The sequence below is a fragment of the Lepus europaeus genome, chromosome 4, assembly GCF_033115175.1.
Source record: "Lepus europaeus isolate LE1 chromosome 4, mLepTim1.pri, whole genome shotgun sequence".
Classification (NCBI taxonomy): domain Eukaryota; kingdom Metazoa; phylum Chordata; class Mammalia; order Lagomorpha; family Leporidae; genus Lepus; species Lepus europaeus.
In genome coordinates, this window is record NC_084830.1 from 71,805,261 (window position 1) to 71,820,560 (window position 15,300).

The 15,300-nt window shown below is 42.3% G+C and overlaps 1 protein-coding gene across 3 annotated transcripts in view; it reads left to right on the top strand.

Annotated features, from left to right (window-relative positions):
* EYA1 (EYA transcriptional coactivator and phosphatase 1) overlaps window positions 1-15,300 on the top strand; it is a 163,242-nt gene that overhangs the window by 25,143 nt on the left and 122,799 nt on the right. Inside the window, exons 4-6 of one of the 3 annotated variants that reach the window (XM_062189549.1) lie at window positions 10,463-10,532; window positions 10,851-10,996; window positions 14,665-14,802. In XM_062189549.1, the coding sequence (XP_062045533.1) occupies window positions 10,463-10,532; window positions 10,851-10,996; window positions 14,665-14,802 (354 nt within the window). The remainder of the gene's footprint in view (window positions 1-10,462; window positions 10,533-10,850; window positions 10,997-14,664; window positions 14,803-15,300) is intronic. The other 2 variants (XM_062189550.1, XM_062189551.1) reach the window with 2 other exon arrangements.

Here is a 15,300-nt window from a genome sequence, read left to right on the forward strand (position 1 = left end):
AATAATAGCCACTTGTTCTTTCATAAGCCATTTACTAGAATTTGACTTTGGACAGGCAGTGTGCTTGGGGCAATTATGAATTCATAAATGTGTGAAGTGGCCCTAGTGAGTAAATGACTAGACCATCACACTATCATGTGCTAATAGCCAAGGGGATTCCAGGGAGCCCCCAAGAACACCCAGGCACCAACAGACTGGGGTGAGGTGGGGTGGGGCGGGCAGGAAGGGTATCCTGGAGTAGATGCCTGTACTGACTCTTAAAAGATGAATTGTACAACCACACATGTAGGACTGGGGAGGGCGATTCTGGGCCAGATGGAGCACTCTGGGGGTGGAGACTACGGCACAGAGGGTGTGGAACTCGGAGCTTCTTGAATAGGTCAGCATCCTGGTGTGTGCGGTGCTAGCCTCCAGTGCAGGCTGCAGGGGGAGACAGACCAGAGTCTGAACAAGTTTGAGTTACCTGCACAGAGTTTGTTTCACCCTGAGTGCAGTGGGAGGCATGGAAGTTTGCATGGTCATATTCGTAGCACAGAATCATGACTGTAGGGACAGGGTGGATGGAGTCAGATGAACTGAAGTAGAGAAACCAATTAGAGATTTTTTTGGGGGGTGGTGGCTATGAATTTGAGTGAGAAACACTGAAGGCCTGAGATAATGCACTGACATTGTAGAAAAGCGGGGGTTAGATGTATTATGAAGTAGAATTTATAGTCATCAGTGACCTATGGCATGAGGGGTAAGTGAGGCAGAGAAAGACATTGAACACTAGGCAGTGTACAGGAGCATGGCTGAGGCCATTGCTTGGTGCACTGGTTACGACGCTCCTCTGGACACTTGCATCCCGTTGGAGTGCCTGTGTTCACATCCTAAGCTCTGCTTCCAAGACCCAGATTCAGTCCCTAGATCCTGGCTTTGGCCTGGCTCAGGGAACAAACCAGCAGGAGGGAACGCTGTCTCTCTCAAATAAACTCTTTTTATTTCTCTCTCTCTCTCATTCTTTCTCTCTCCTCTCTCTCCTTTTCAAATAAAATTAAAATCCATATTTGAAAAAAAAGAGCATGTGGCCGACATCATGGCCTAGTGGGTAAAAGCTACCACCTGCCATGCCAGCATCCCCCATGGGTGTCAAATTAAGTCCCAGCTGTTCCACTTCCAATCCAGGTCCCTGCTAATGGCCTGGGAAAAGCAGTGGAAGATGGAATTGCTTGGAAGTGGAAGTGGAAGTGGAGGTACTTGGGCACCTGCCACCAGTATGGGAGACCCGAATGAAGTACCTGGCTCCTGCCTTTGGCCTGCCTCAGCCATAGTCATTGCAGCCACTTGGGGAGTGAACCAGCAGATGGAAGATCTGTGTCTGTCTTTGTTTCTTCCTCTCTAACACTGACTTTCAGATAAATAATCTTTAAAACATACAGCATATTTGACAAAGAATGATGGTGACCTCACTTTAGGTGTTATTGAATGTGAGGTCGCATCTATCTGAAGAGAGTCAAGCAGGGTTTGGAGTTCTGGAAGGATTTTCAATAGAGATTTTGAAAGTGTAGAGGAGGTTCAAGCTAGTGGGCTGCAACAGGGTTAAAGACAGAACTCAGGAAAATCCAGCACGTCTAAGGGATAGGCAGAAGATGGGATGAAAGCAGGGATTATAAAGAGGGAAGAACATTGGACTAGAAGTGAAGGCAGGAAAGAATTTCTACCAGTCCCAGATTCGTATACCAGACGTTAAACATTAAGAGGACCTTACTGACATGACAAAGTGTCAGCTATCTTTTTTTTATTTAAGGTAAACAAATTTCAAGTAATCCATATATACAGATTTAGGAACCTAGTGATATTTTCCACCTTGCCCTCCGTCCCGCCCACACTCTCACCCTTCCTCTTCATTCCTCTCTTATTCCATGTCTTAATTTTTAACAATGATCTACTTTCAGTTTACTTTATACTCATAAAATTAACCCTATATTAAATAGAGAGTCCAACAAATAGTACTCTCAGTCCCTTCCCATATGCCTGCTGGATGCCCTCACCACCTTCAAGTTTGTGCACGAATTGTATTTTCTCTTTGTGGACTCCCCCGACCACTCTACTCAGTGTTGCACAACTTTCCTCACTGCTTTCAGTCTCTCTAATAGTCTGAATCTCCCTACCCTCACCCCATAACACTCAGAATCTTTTGCAAAGTCTATAATTTTCATGAGCAGTATGTTTATTGTTGGACTCTCACCCCTATCAAAACACGTGAAGGCATGACTTTACCTTCTTTTGTTTGCCTCCATATCTTTGATGTCAGAATAGTGCCTAGCTCATATTAGACACTCAGACATTGGCTGATGAATTAACAGATACAGGAGTGGATGAACCAGTGATGGCTTCTTTGTTCTCTTCTGAAGTGGTTCAAAAAGACAGTAGCAATAGGGCTGTGTGGTTGAAGAGTTGGAGGATAATTGGAAATAGGTGCTCTGGGGGGGTAGGGAAGCGTGAGGCTGCTTAAAACCACAGGACAGGGTTGACAGTAGAGCTGGGGGGTCCCAGCAAGACTGGAGCTAATACATGTGGAGCCTTCATGCTGGAGCAATTTTCCCCTACAAAGGCTTAGCAGCCCAGGGGAAAAAGATACTTGGTTTGATCCAGGATTGGAGATTTTCCAAGTAGGGCATGGAAGAATATGAAGAGAGAGAAGTAACAGAATCAGTAAAAGAACTGTGTAAAATAATTTTCCATGTATCCAGAATAGATAGAGAAAGTAGGGGCTAATAAACTGAAAGAAGGTAAGGATGTCAGGGGTCTTGTATCTCTTAATGTCTTGATGAGGTTTTAGAATAGGTGAAAGGATAATAAAGATATGAAAATTTTAGAAAAAGATAATGTCCATTACTTAATCCCAAAACTCAACAAGGCCCCCACCATATGCTTCTACACTCGGTTCTCTGTATCCCTTCTTTGGGTTTTATCACTACTTTTGAAACTATTGTTCAGTGTCTATCTTCTTGGCAAATTATAGTCATATAAGAATAGAACTTTTGTTCATCTTGTCCATGCTCACGGTCCCAGTGGCTACCATGGTGTAGAGACATGAGAGACGCCTAGTGAATCTTTGAGCAAATGAGTGAATTGGTCACTGTGGCTGGGGCTGGAGACCATGGTATGAGGAACAAAGTTAGGTTGTGATGCTGAGTTGGTGATCAAAGATGGAAGCCAGAGTTGGAGATGAGGCAGATTGAGAAAAGTGTTGATGTGATCATTGGTGCTTGTTAGGAGGTGTACAGCATGCTCAAGTTTTTAATGGATGCAAGGCCATGTCCAGGATATGGGTCATTCATGGAAGTGTTAAAGAGCTGTGATAGATCTCAGAGAAGCAAAGGTTTTATGGGAGAGCAGAAATCTGATGGTTGGGAAGAAGCAACAATGAGATAATATCTTCAGGTCTTTTTGATGTTGGAAATCTGAGAGAATGAGCAGCCTGCACTTGGGAAAAGTATGCAGGAGAAGCAAGGGCCTTGGAGAGGAGCTTAGCTGAAGGCAGAGGGGTAATTAGGTGAAGAACTTGAAGCAAAAAAGGGTCTTTGTTTTGATATATTGATTTTTTCTTTCGGACACAGAGGAAAGAATTGAGTGAAGTGAGAAGAGTAGAAGTACAGAGCATCATTGATGTGGGTTTTTTTTTTTTTTTTTTAAAGAATGTATGTATTTATTTGAAAGGCAGAGTTACAGAGAGATCTTCCTCTCCTCAAGTGGCCACAATGTTCAGGACTGGGCCAGGCTGAAGCCAGGAGCCAGAAGCTTCATCCAGGTCTCCTAGGTGCCCAAGCACTTGGGCCATCTTCCGCTGCTTTCCCCAGGCCATCAAGAGGGAGCTGGATTGGAAGCAGAGCAGCTGGGACAGGAACTGGCACCCATACAGAACCTCTGCATTGCCTGTGGTGGCTTTACTTGTTCCACCACAACTCTGGTCTCTGGATATTCTTTTATTGTCTTATATTTTCTTCTCCTTTCACTCTTTTCCCCCTCTCTTTTTCTTTGTTTTCTCCCCACCCTCCCCAACTCTTCCTCTTCTCCCTTCCCCCATCACTTTTTTTTTTTCTTTTTCTTTGAGTAAATAATGAAACTTGTGGCATATTGAAATGGCTCTGAGCAGAACTTGGGATTTATAGGAGAAAGAAGTCTCCAAGCCTTTATCTCTAAACTGGAGTTGAACTGTGAGGTCACCGCTCCTACTGCCTTCCCCATGACAGCTTAAAAATCCACATCTACTTAAAAAAATCTGTCTTGACTATTCTTGGTGTCTTTATAAAATTGGAAAAGGAAAAGGAGCTACTCTGCTGTTGGTTGCAGTTGTCTCCAACTGTGTCTTTATTTTTCTTTTTTTTAAATTTATTTGCATGCATTTTATAAATACAACTTCAGGAACACAGTGATTCTTCCCACCCTACATGTCCTCCCACACACACTCCTACACCTCTTCCACTTCCCTCTCCTGTTCCCAGTCTTATTTTTTACTAAGATCTATTTTCATTTAAATTTATACATTGAAGACTAACTCTATTCTAGGCAAAGAGTTCAACACTTTATATGAGGGAGAAAAGAGAGAGAGAAAGGAAAAAAAAAAAGAACAAAAAAAAACGAAACAAAACAAAACAAAAAAACACCTAAAACACAAAAAACATTAAAAAAAAAAAAAAGAACAAAAGCTGTTCCTCAACAATCCAGACAGGCACAAGATGTCATTGCATCTTGATGGTAATTTCACTTTTTTTTTTTTTTGAAATTTAATTATCTTTAAAGAAGAACCCAGGAATGATACATCTTTTGGGAACACTTAGACATAACTATAATTTCTGTTACATAGGAATATCCTCCACTTAGTACACTAAAATGAAGTAATCCTTTGAGTAGAAGTTTTACTATTAAGTCTCATAATGCAACTCTTTGAGGACAGAGGTCCTGCATGGGATGTTAGTGCACAGTGACTCCTGTTGTTAATTTAACAATTAACACTCTTAGAGATGATGTCAATGATCACCTGAAGCTCTTGATGTGAGCTGTCCAGGTTATGGAAGCCTTTTGAATCCACAAACTCCTTCAGTATTTAGATCAGGCTACAGGCAAAGTGGAAATTCTCTCCTCACTTCAGAGGAAAGTACATCCTTCTTTGATGGCTGCTTCTCTCCACCTGGATTTCACGCACAGAGGTCCTTCATGTAGAACATTTTTTTTGCCACAGTGTCTTGGCTTTTCATGCCTGAAATGCCATGTTTAGGTCGGGGAATGTAGCATTATAAAGGTGGACAAGGTGCCTGCTCTTGTGCAGTCCTCAGGCATCTGAGAGACACAGGTATTTACTTGGATAAGTGTTAAGGGTTTGTGTCTGTCAATAGGCAGAGAAAAGGAACAGGATCCAGGAATACAGTGGAAGAGTGGCTGGGGTCTCTTCTAGAAAGAAAGCCTCTTAGGAGAGGCTGTTTGAGCAGGGATCTTGGTGATGTGATGGGAGTAAGTTTGGCTTAAAACAAATGTGATGGCAGGATAATGAAGGGCTTGGAGATGAGGGCTAGGGGGCTGTGGAATGGTCTAATTTATCTTTTCATGAGATCCCTGTTGGTTGCATGGAAGATGCTATGTGGGAGGGAGAAGTGGAAAGGGGCTGTGGAGGAAGGAAGACCAGCATTTCCCTGGCTTAGAGGAAAGATGACTGTTAGCTGATATCTTCCTAGAAGAGCCACCAAGGCAGGATTAGGTCTGCCAGGATTTTGTTGGAGGAGGAAGGGAGGGAGGGACAGAGGTTAAGTTAGGTTAAGTTAGGGAAAGTGTCCAAAGCTGCTTTGCAGTCAGAGGACATTTCAGCAAGGGCATCGTAGAGTCCCAGGTGTCGCGGGAACAGGCCTGACCTTGGCTGGGAGAAATCCTTGAAATGTGGCCTCCCTGTATTTGCAGGGACGGATTTCAGAACTCAGCAGTGGGGCCCTTGTTCTGCCACATCCCCTGCAGTGGGAAAGCTAACAGGTGCTTTTTCTGGTTCCCTAATGTTGGGAATTGGAACAGAGCACTAGAGGAGAGGAAGTGAGAAGCTGTCAGAGTTTGGGTCTATTTTGAAGGGAGATCCAATGAGACTGATGAAAGTGTGTGTCCAAGTGAAGGAGAAGAGTCAAAAATGACTTCTGGCTTTTGACCTGATTGGATGGATGGTGTTGACATTAATGATGTAGGAGCCCCAGAGGCGAGTGAACTGAGCACATATTAATATTGAGATTTCTGTTCATCATCACAAGGGATTCTCTAACTTGTGATTAATGCTCACTTTGGGTTTCCTTTCCCTTCCTACAACAAGATTAGGGAACTTCTTTAAATTATGTCAGAAGCAGGGAAAGAAAGGAATAATCAGAAACAAATATATTAAAACATCAAGAGGATGTGGTTGTCTATATGTTCCAGTGCTCAGTGGCATGTGGAATTCAGTGTTTACAATAGCAAGGGGACCAGTTTATTTACCTTGATTGATAGTCTGGGTGGTATCCCTTTGCTCTAAGTTTTTCCAATCCTATGAACTTAAAATTAATCCCAGTTCTTGAATTACTGTTTAAAGCTTTATGATGGTTTGGGAAAATGTAGAGGGAAAAGATGGTGCAGTTTGACTGTAGGCTGTGCAGGGATTATAAGAGTCTGGATTTAAGGAAAGCCTTACTATACAGTGGTTGAAATACTCAATGTTTTTAGGTTCCTGTACTAGAGAAGTACCAGCAGGACAACATGATGGCTTCTTCACATTTACTTCACCTGGAATAATATTTATTTTATATTTTATATTTCCAAGAAACTTGGGTTAATTATGTTTTTTTTTAAAAAAATAATTGAGCCATTCTTCAAGTGATTGTGTTTTAAACACCAACTTGGCTTGTGAATTGAATCTCATATGCTTACCCAACGATACTGTTTATTGATTGCTTCCCACCTGCCAGGTCCCTTCAGGTACTCAGGAAACTAGGGAGAGTGAGTCCCTGGCCCCAGAGGTTCACAGTTAGCGGAGGAAAGTATCATTGACTCTGTTAAATACTCCAACCCCAATACAATGTGGTGAAGGCTCTGGTGCCAGTGATCGCAGGGTTCCAAGAAAATACAGAGGCAGAAGACGTTATTCTAAAGAGAAAACAGTGTTTGAGTCTGCATGGGGTCGGTGTTTGTGAGGCAGAGGAAATCAGAGCGGGGTAGAAGCATCTAGAATGAAAACCAGCCCAGGCAGATGGACAGATGCATGGCACGTACAGGCAGCCCTGCTGTCCTGATGACTGGAAAGCACTCCGCCCAGGAGGGAGGTGAAGCTGGAATCATGTTGTATACTCTGCCAAGGAATTTGGGATTTGTCCTGGGGATAATGGGAGGAGGTGAAAGATTGCAAGCTGAAAAAAGGCCATGAAAAGTTTGTTTCAGAAAGATCACCATGGTAGCGATAGTGAGGGTTGGGAGATAAGGGGTGGCTTGAGTGTAGACCACAGAGCCAGGATCATGACTGTTGTGATCACCCAGGTGACGTGGAAGAGCTGAGCCAAGACTGGAACCCTGAGAGCAGGGGTGGAGTTTGCAGGCAAAGGATGGGTCAACAGGCAATTCCTGGAGTTGGGGTTGGTGAATGAGTTCTGAGTCATACAACAGAGGACGAATAATGAGATAATTTTGAGGTTTCTAGTTTCTACTTAGGGGGCCAGAAGTTCATATATTTTGATGGCAAGGGTTAGGCAGAGCTGGGTTCAAATCATTTCTCCCATTAATTTGGACATTACTCAGCTTCTATCAGCCCCAAGTTCCTCCTATATAACAAGCAGACAAAGAGGCCTACCTTACACATTTTGCTGAACAGATGGTGATGCTGTTTAATAAAATTAAATATATAGGAGAGGGCAGATGCTTGGCCTAGCAGTTAAGATGCCTGCATCCCATATCAGAGTGCCTGGTTTTGATTCGTGGCTCTAGCTCCCAATTCCAGCTCACCACCATTGCAGACCCCAGGAGGTGGTAGGTGATGGCCCAGATAGTTGGGTCACTGCCACCTGTGTGGCACCCATGTGGGAGACTTGGATCAAGTTTCCAGGTCCTGGTTGTAACCCCAGCCAGTCCGGTCCTGGCCATTGTGGGCATCTGGGGAGTGAACCAGTGGATGGTGGCTCTATTTCTATTTCTCTGTCTCCTTGCCTCTCAAGTCAATAAATTAAAAAATATTTTTAAATTTGGTTTGGGATCATAGACAGTGAGTCTCTGAGAAAGTAACATTTATTACACAAACATTGTGTGTTTTCCAGTGTATGCCAGTTTGTGTCCTTTAGAGTTTGCACCAATCCTGTGAGGGAAAGCAGAACATACCAAGACTGAGAGAGGGGAAAACTTGGCTGAGAGCACATTCAGGAGTTGGGATTTGAACCTGAGCTGAAGTGAAATTCTGATTCCAGAACCTGGGCCCAGTCAGCTGCTCTGCAGCCTCCCACATCTCTCTCTTTGTTTATATACCCACATGCTAGGCATGCACTGAAAACCAAAGCTTCACAAAATGTGCTTTATGCTGTGTAGTAACTCTGATTGCTCCTATTCTGTTTGTTAAAAAAAAAAAAAAATTACTGAGCGCAGCCTATTAAGTTGAGTATGTGAACGTCTCCTGGGTCATGACCCATGATTTGAGAAACATAGGCCTAAAACTAGAATAATAGGAAAATAATTTCTGCAGCTTCCATCATTGGTGGCTCTGCATGGCTTTGCTGATGATTTTCAAAGGATTATTTTTAACTATGATTGTCCAGGAGAGATACTGCCCCTCCAGCTCCTCTGCGGGTTAAAGCCACTTGACCCTTGGCCTCTTTTCAGGCTGAGGCAAGGGGAATGGAAGAGGTGGTTGTCACAGATGACCTGGACAAGTGGTGTCCTTGCTAGTCCAAGTTCTTTCACTAATCCCCCCCTTCTATAAATTGCAGTATGTAGCTAATCCTCCCATGGCTGTTTGTGGGTCAGCCTTCCCACATGGCCCGGACAGAACTTGTCTTTGCAAGTTTGCACCTGTAGCATCTAGCACAGCACCTGGAACCCAGTGGTGACTCAGTGTGTGCCGGGGGTGGCAGGAGTCACCCGCTGGGTTGGCCTGCCATCTCTTCAGTGCGTCCTGTGTCTTTCCAAGCTGACAGCCAGATGGTCAGCATCTGGCAGCTGGCAAGGACAGGACTAACCGAGATCTGTTCTGTTGTTACTGGGCCTGTAGGTTTTACACGGAAAGGACTGTTCACAGAGCTTGAGACTGCAGTCTAACTGTACTGCTCTTCTAAATACAGGCTGGGACACTGAATATGAGAAATGTACTGAAGGGACAGCATGGAGACTATGTAAAATTTGAGGTGCATGGGACCTTGTGAAAGGGTTTTAATGTAGAATATGGTTAATAAATCCTAGTGCCTCTGAAGTTATTACTAGTAGAAGGAAAAAATATAGACTTTCTATACCTTGTAATAATTGCACCCAAAGTATATATCTCTTAACCAGGAAAAGATTAAGGAGTTGGGCAGAAAATACACACACACACAAATACACATACAGCTCTCACATAAACATAAGTATGTATACCACATATATATATAGATAGATGTATTATCCTCACAAAGAAAAAATCTGAGAACTATCATTTTTAAGACCTTTTGTTAATTAAAATATATTTTTTAAGTTCAGAATGAGGGTGAAAAAAATGTTTCATGGGAGAAGTAGGGTGCATTGCTGAAACACAATGGATCAAGTAAATGTGGTTAAAAGAATTTAAGTTCTGCTTCAATACTTACATACTTCTCTTTTATTTAAAAGAAAAAAAGTATTCTTACCTGAAGTTTGAAGGTAAGCACATATAACACCCAATGCAGCACAAGAAAAAACAAGTTTAGCTTGCAACTCGAGAAATTTAAGATAGTTATAGGAATGCATTTTTTGCTAAAACACATTGCAAAATCAACACAGGCAATGAGAATCTTATTTCTATTCAGCTTAGCGAAGATTAGAACAGGTTCCTTGCTAATAGCGGCTGGGGTTGTGGGTTCCTGCTGGGCACAGACAATAGGCCAGGTGACCTATCAGGCCCCTGCCCAACCCTAAAATCAGCTTCATACCTCCCCTTTCCCACAAGTCTTCCCAAATAGTAGCAGGGATTCCTGGGACATGAACGTTTCACCACTGTAAGAACCATCAGCATGCTGACAGGTACTTAAGATGACTGCAACTGTGTTTTATAAGAGTTCGTTTAAAGTGAGAGCCACTTCATCAGTTCCCATTGGTTCCCTTTCATGGCTTCACTTTCTGTAAGGTGGACTCACACAAAATGACCATTTATGGGGTCACAAAGGTCAATTATCTGAAATTTCATATAAATGAACTGATAGATCAAAATATAACTTCTTATGTGTTTTGCATTTTGCTTGGATTATTGTGTTTTTTTTTTTTTTTCCAGCCATTGGGAGCAGCAGCTTCAGCCCAAGACCAACTCCCCAGTTCTCTCCACCACAGATCTATCCGTCCAAGTAAGATACGTTTTCTCTCGGTAAATAGCTTTCCTCAGTAGACTTACACCTTATATCAGGTCATGTCTGTGCCCACTTGCAACATCGTGATTTAAATGAAAGTGCATTGCATAGATTCGCATAGATTTACACAAATGTATTCTGAGCATCATCAAGTAGAAACCCTGAAGTAGTCCAGTGTTTTGTCTATTGTGTTTGGAAGTTTTACTTTAAGATATGATCTTTAACTGGAATTTGTGATGTGGTTGTTAATTGGTGACCTTGCATGTTTCCATCTAATGCATGGGCTTTCTATTTTCTGTCATTTCTGACAAATAGCAGACCATACCCACATATTCTCCCTACCCCTTCCTCACAAACTATGGCTGCATATGGGCAAACACAGTTTACCACAGGAATGCAACAAGCTACAGCCTACGCCACATACCCACAGCCAGGACAGCCGTACGGAATTTCTTCATATGGTGAGTCATAATGTGTTGGAAGAGTGCTGTTATCTAGTGCACGCGTGTGTTTTTGAGTGGTGCTTGAAGACTGTCAACCTCGATGGGCCAGAGAAAGTGTTGTCACCTGTTGTGTCTGCATCTAATGAGCATTGTGAGAATGGTGGCTCCTTGTGTTGAGGTCAGAGCCGTGTGAGCAGGTTGCGTGGTTTATATGCCCTCTTGCTCTCAGTTTTTTCCATCCATATCTCAACTCTGAATTTGCCATTTGAGCAGTTGGCTCTGGAATTCAAAGCATTTCTGTGCTTATTTGTGATAAAACTTCTGCCATTGAAGTCTTTTGGGGTACAGATCCATTTCCTATTTATCAGATGCCCAGCTATGATTGGGGAAGTACAAGTGGAATTCAACAAACTTTTGCTCTAAACTTGAGGGTGGTAGTGTTATCGAATTTCACCATTATCAACCATTAGGAAAAGTGATCTACATACCAGCGCCTGGCCTGGCTGCTCCAAAAAGGCCCAATCAGGAAACATTTAAGGCTCCTTTCACCATTTGTTTCTTCCCACCTGGAGATTATCTTTATCTTGGTGTCATTTAACTCACTCCTTTACAGGGTCAATACCTGTAAATTAAACAGAAAGCCAGCAAAATCCCCACGTTTAATCACAGAAGCCTTAGAATTTCCTAAGTTTTCTTCAGTTGAATGGCAATTGCAGTTTTAAACAGATTGAACTAAAAGAAACACATGAATCATTGGCATTTATAAAGAACAAAATAAAACAAGTGATCACTAAACATTACGTGGACCTTTGGAAGGAAGGGGCTGGTTGAGTGTGTAATTCTGTGTCTGTTGTACAGGATTAACTGTAATGAGTATTCTATTTCTGTTGGTATTGTTTTATACTACCCTTTCTTACCATAATAAATTCTGCAGAAAAAAATTAAGACCCATTAAGCATTTTGTTAACAATTAGAAGGCAAGTAATTTTATTCTTTTTAATTCTCTTTGACCCCAAATAAAATTGATTATGTATAGACTTCTTATAAAATCGATAGAAATAAAAATCTAAATTATGTATAACTTCAGGTTTTCTGGTTTTATTCCAAAATTATCAGAACTGTAGGGTACTTAGTTAGGTGTTCTCAGAGTAGACTTCAGAAACAGCCTCAAGATGGACTTCCTAAAATTACCTCTCATTTCTATAACTTTTATTCATAGTTTCTCATAATAGAATTATTTGCAAGTCACATTTATCTGTCATTTGCTTTTAAGCTATTCTTGGGATAAAAGAGGGCAAAGAATCTGTGATTTGAATTGCACAACTTCCATCCTGTCAAGACAGTCCCCAGTTTACAATCTCAGTGTGTTTGTAAGGTGATTATTTGAAGTCTTTCCCAGTACACAGGGTCCCTAAGTACTGTCAGCCTATGGAAGCTGGCGCGGGAGGGGCTACCCCTGTCAGTGCCTTGGCTGCCAGCCACACACCTCCTGTCTTCTGCTTGTTTTCGCTCCCCCTTTCAGCTGTGGTGGGGCCTGGGTTCCCTCCTTTGCCAATTTCTGAGCTGTGAAGTAGAGACTTCCTGATCCAAGCATTCATGAATGTTCTTGTTGTCTGAAATAGCTGTTCCAGGAGGATGGGATGAGTGGAGGGTCTGAGAATAGAATCAGACCTATCAGAGAGAGGTTGGGGATTTTTAGGTCTGATTCTATTCTCAGAGAGAGGTTGGGGATTTTAATGTGAGAGGTTGGGATTGGGAAGGTGGTGATGGGGAGGTCAGGGTAAGGGTGTGGGCTCCAGAGCTTTCTGTGCTAGTTAGTCTCCTGGGAATAACTCCCGGTCCTTAGCACTTTCCCGATGATTCGCTTTCTTCTTTTTCTGGGCTCTGAGTATAAGGAGATGCACCCAGTGCTGTGGCTCACAAGCTTCATTTTTTGGGGGTCAGTGTATTGAACACGTGGCAGCCTTCTCTTCCTTTGCTTATTCATGAAGGGAGAGCAAGTAATTTAACATGTTCACTCACTGCTGATAGTCCAGGCCCAGATTATTTTAGCAGATTTTCCCCAAGGAATTGTGCCCCAGACATTTTCCTTGGGCCCTGTAATAAAGGTAGGCATATCTTTTTATAGAGAAAATGACAAATCAGTCAGGAAGAACATTCATTCTATTCCTTGCTGGGTCTGCTTGGAGTCCATTCAGTGAAATGAGTTTGTCACCTGTGGGTTAGAAGCCGTGGAGACCAGTGTGGCTACAGAGGTTTTCTATCTCTTCCTACTTGGCTTTATGTGTTCTTATCACAAAGATTCACTTTCCGAACCTCCAGGGTAAAAACAGATGGTACAGGGAAAGCTGGGAGCAGATCAGTATAGCCTCAAGTGGAAAGAGAAGGGGGAAAATCCCCTGGGTGACAGCATGGAAAGAAAGGGAGTTTCTGGAGCCATCAAACCAGCTGTCTTGGGCAGATGTGTCCCTAGGGACAGTTTGTATGCATGGGTAACTCACTGGTTTGCAATTGCCTATATAAAGAAAACCATATTTTTTTTTTTTAAAAAAAGGTTGTATTCAGACTTAAGTGTTAAGGTCATCATGGAGTTGCTTAGAGATTCCCCAGCACTCAGAGTAGACTCTCTTAGCCAAGAGTCAGATTCTTCCTAACTTCATGCTAGTGATGAAGTTCCCCTAAAATGGAAATACACAGTGAGCCTACTGTGTATTCAAGATCCTAACGATATCATTTATCTCAAGTGCAAAGCAAAATTATTCAAAGTCTGACTTCCCTTGGCAGAAGTTTGCTCTCGGTCCTCGGTGGGAATTCAGGAGAGTTGTAAACTTTCATGACTGTCTTCAAGTATGATCCAGAGTTGAGCCCTGGGCCCAGGTGCTGACAAATGCATGTCCTGAGCTCAGGAGGTCAGCCTGGTGCTTGGGGAGGCATTTGGGGGCCACAGGTCATTTTTCTGTTACCATATGATAAGAACAAAGTGTGTGCTCCAGAGGACATTCTGAACAATTACATGTGAATATTTAAACTAAAAGGGATAAGACCATTTACTTGTTTACAAGTCACTATGCTGGTTTACAGGATTCCGTTCTTTAAGTTTCTGCTTACTTTCTGGTAGGATCTAGATATTCAGGAGGTTTCCTCACTAGTTGCTTAGTTCCGTGCCCAGTATTGTTTACTCTGACTTCAAAATGCATTGTGTGTGCAAACCAGTTTTGTGGGAGAAAGAATAAGGGAGAAAGAGAAAGAATGCTATAAGCCTACAGGCTCTAATCAGTCTTTGGAAAAATATGATTTTGATTTTGACACTAGTCAGCACAGCAACTTTGGAAGAGTTTAGCTAACATTTAATTATGGCCATGTCTTGGCTTCGAAGATCTTCAACTCTTGCAACAGAACAAAAGGAAATATAGAAATGCTGGATGTCAGTGGAGTTCTATTTTATAGAAAGTTAGATGCAGAAAATCAAGAGAAAAATGTGAACAGGCATTCAAATCCGTAATGGTCTGGGTAGTTTTAAAAATTGAACTTGTACTTTATAATATTTCATTAAGCATATAAACCCGTTATTAGTGAGATGAGATTGGAAAGCATTTGTGATGAAACAATTGTGAGAGCATATGTTTTTGTCTATTTACCAGCTTCTGGAAATGAACAGATAGATAAGCTGTCACTAACTGATTTAGGTGCATTGTGGGCAGGCATCAAGACTGAAGGTGGATTGTCCCAGTCTCAGTCGCCCGGACAGACGGGATTTCTCAGCTATGGCACGAGCTTCGGTACCCCTCAACCTGGACAGGCACCATACAGCTACCAGATGCAAGGTGTGTATACATCCTGACATTGCTAGTTTCCTGCAGTCTATAGGCTGACAGTTAATTTTTAAAGTACATTCTGCTGTCCTGTGAGTTAGCGGATGATGAAGGCTACTGATCTGGGCTTAGAGGCACACTACCCCCTTCTCATTGGCTTTTCTTGTACCTACTCTGTGGCCTAAATGTTCATATTTATGGCATTAAAAGCTTAGACTGAAATGTCTGTGAGGTTGTTTTCAAAAAGGTCTAAATTTTTTTTGTGAAACTGAAGTTTTGTGTCTTTCATTAATCAATAAAAGAATGAAAAAGGCAACCACAGAAAAGGTTCTGATGTGGCTGAACACTGAACACTGCTGCACTTGGCATTAACAAGCAATCTTCTAACAGGACTATAGTTTTTTCCTTTTTATTATGGGGTAGGGGTTGGAGCAGGGCAATCTAGAAATAGAGTATGGATGTGTGTTGACTTCATGCTCTACCAAAGATTAGTAGATCAAATTCACAGCC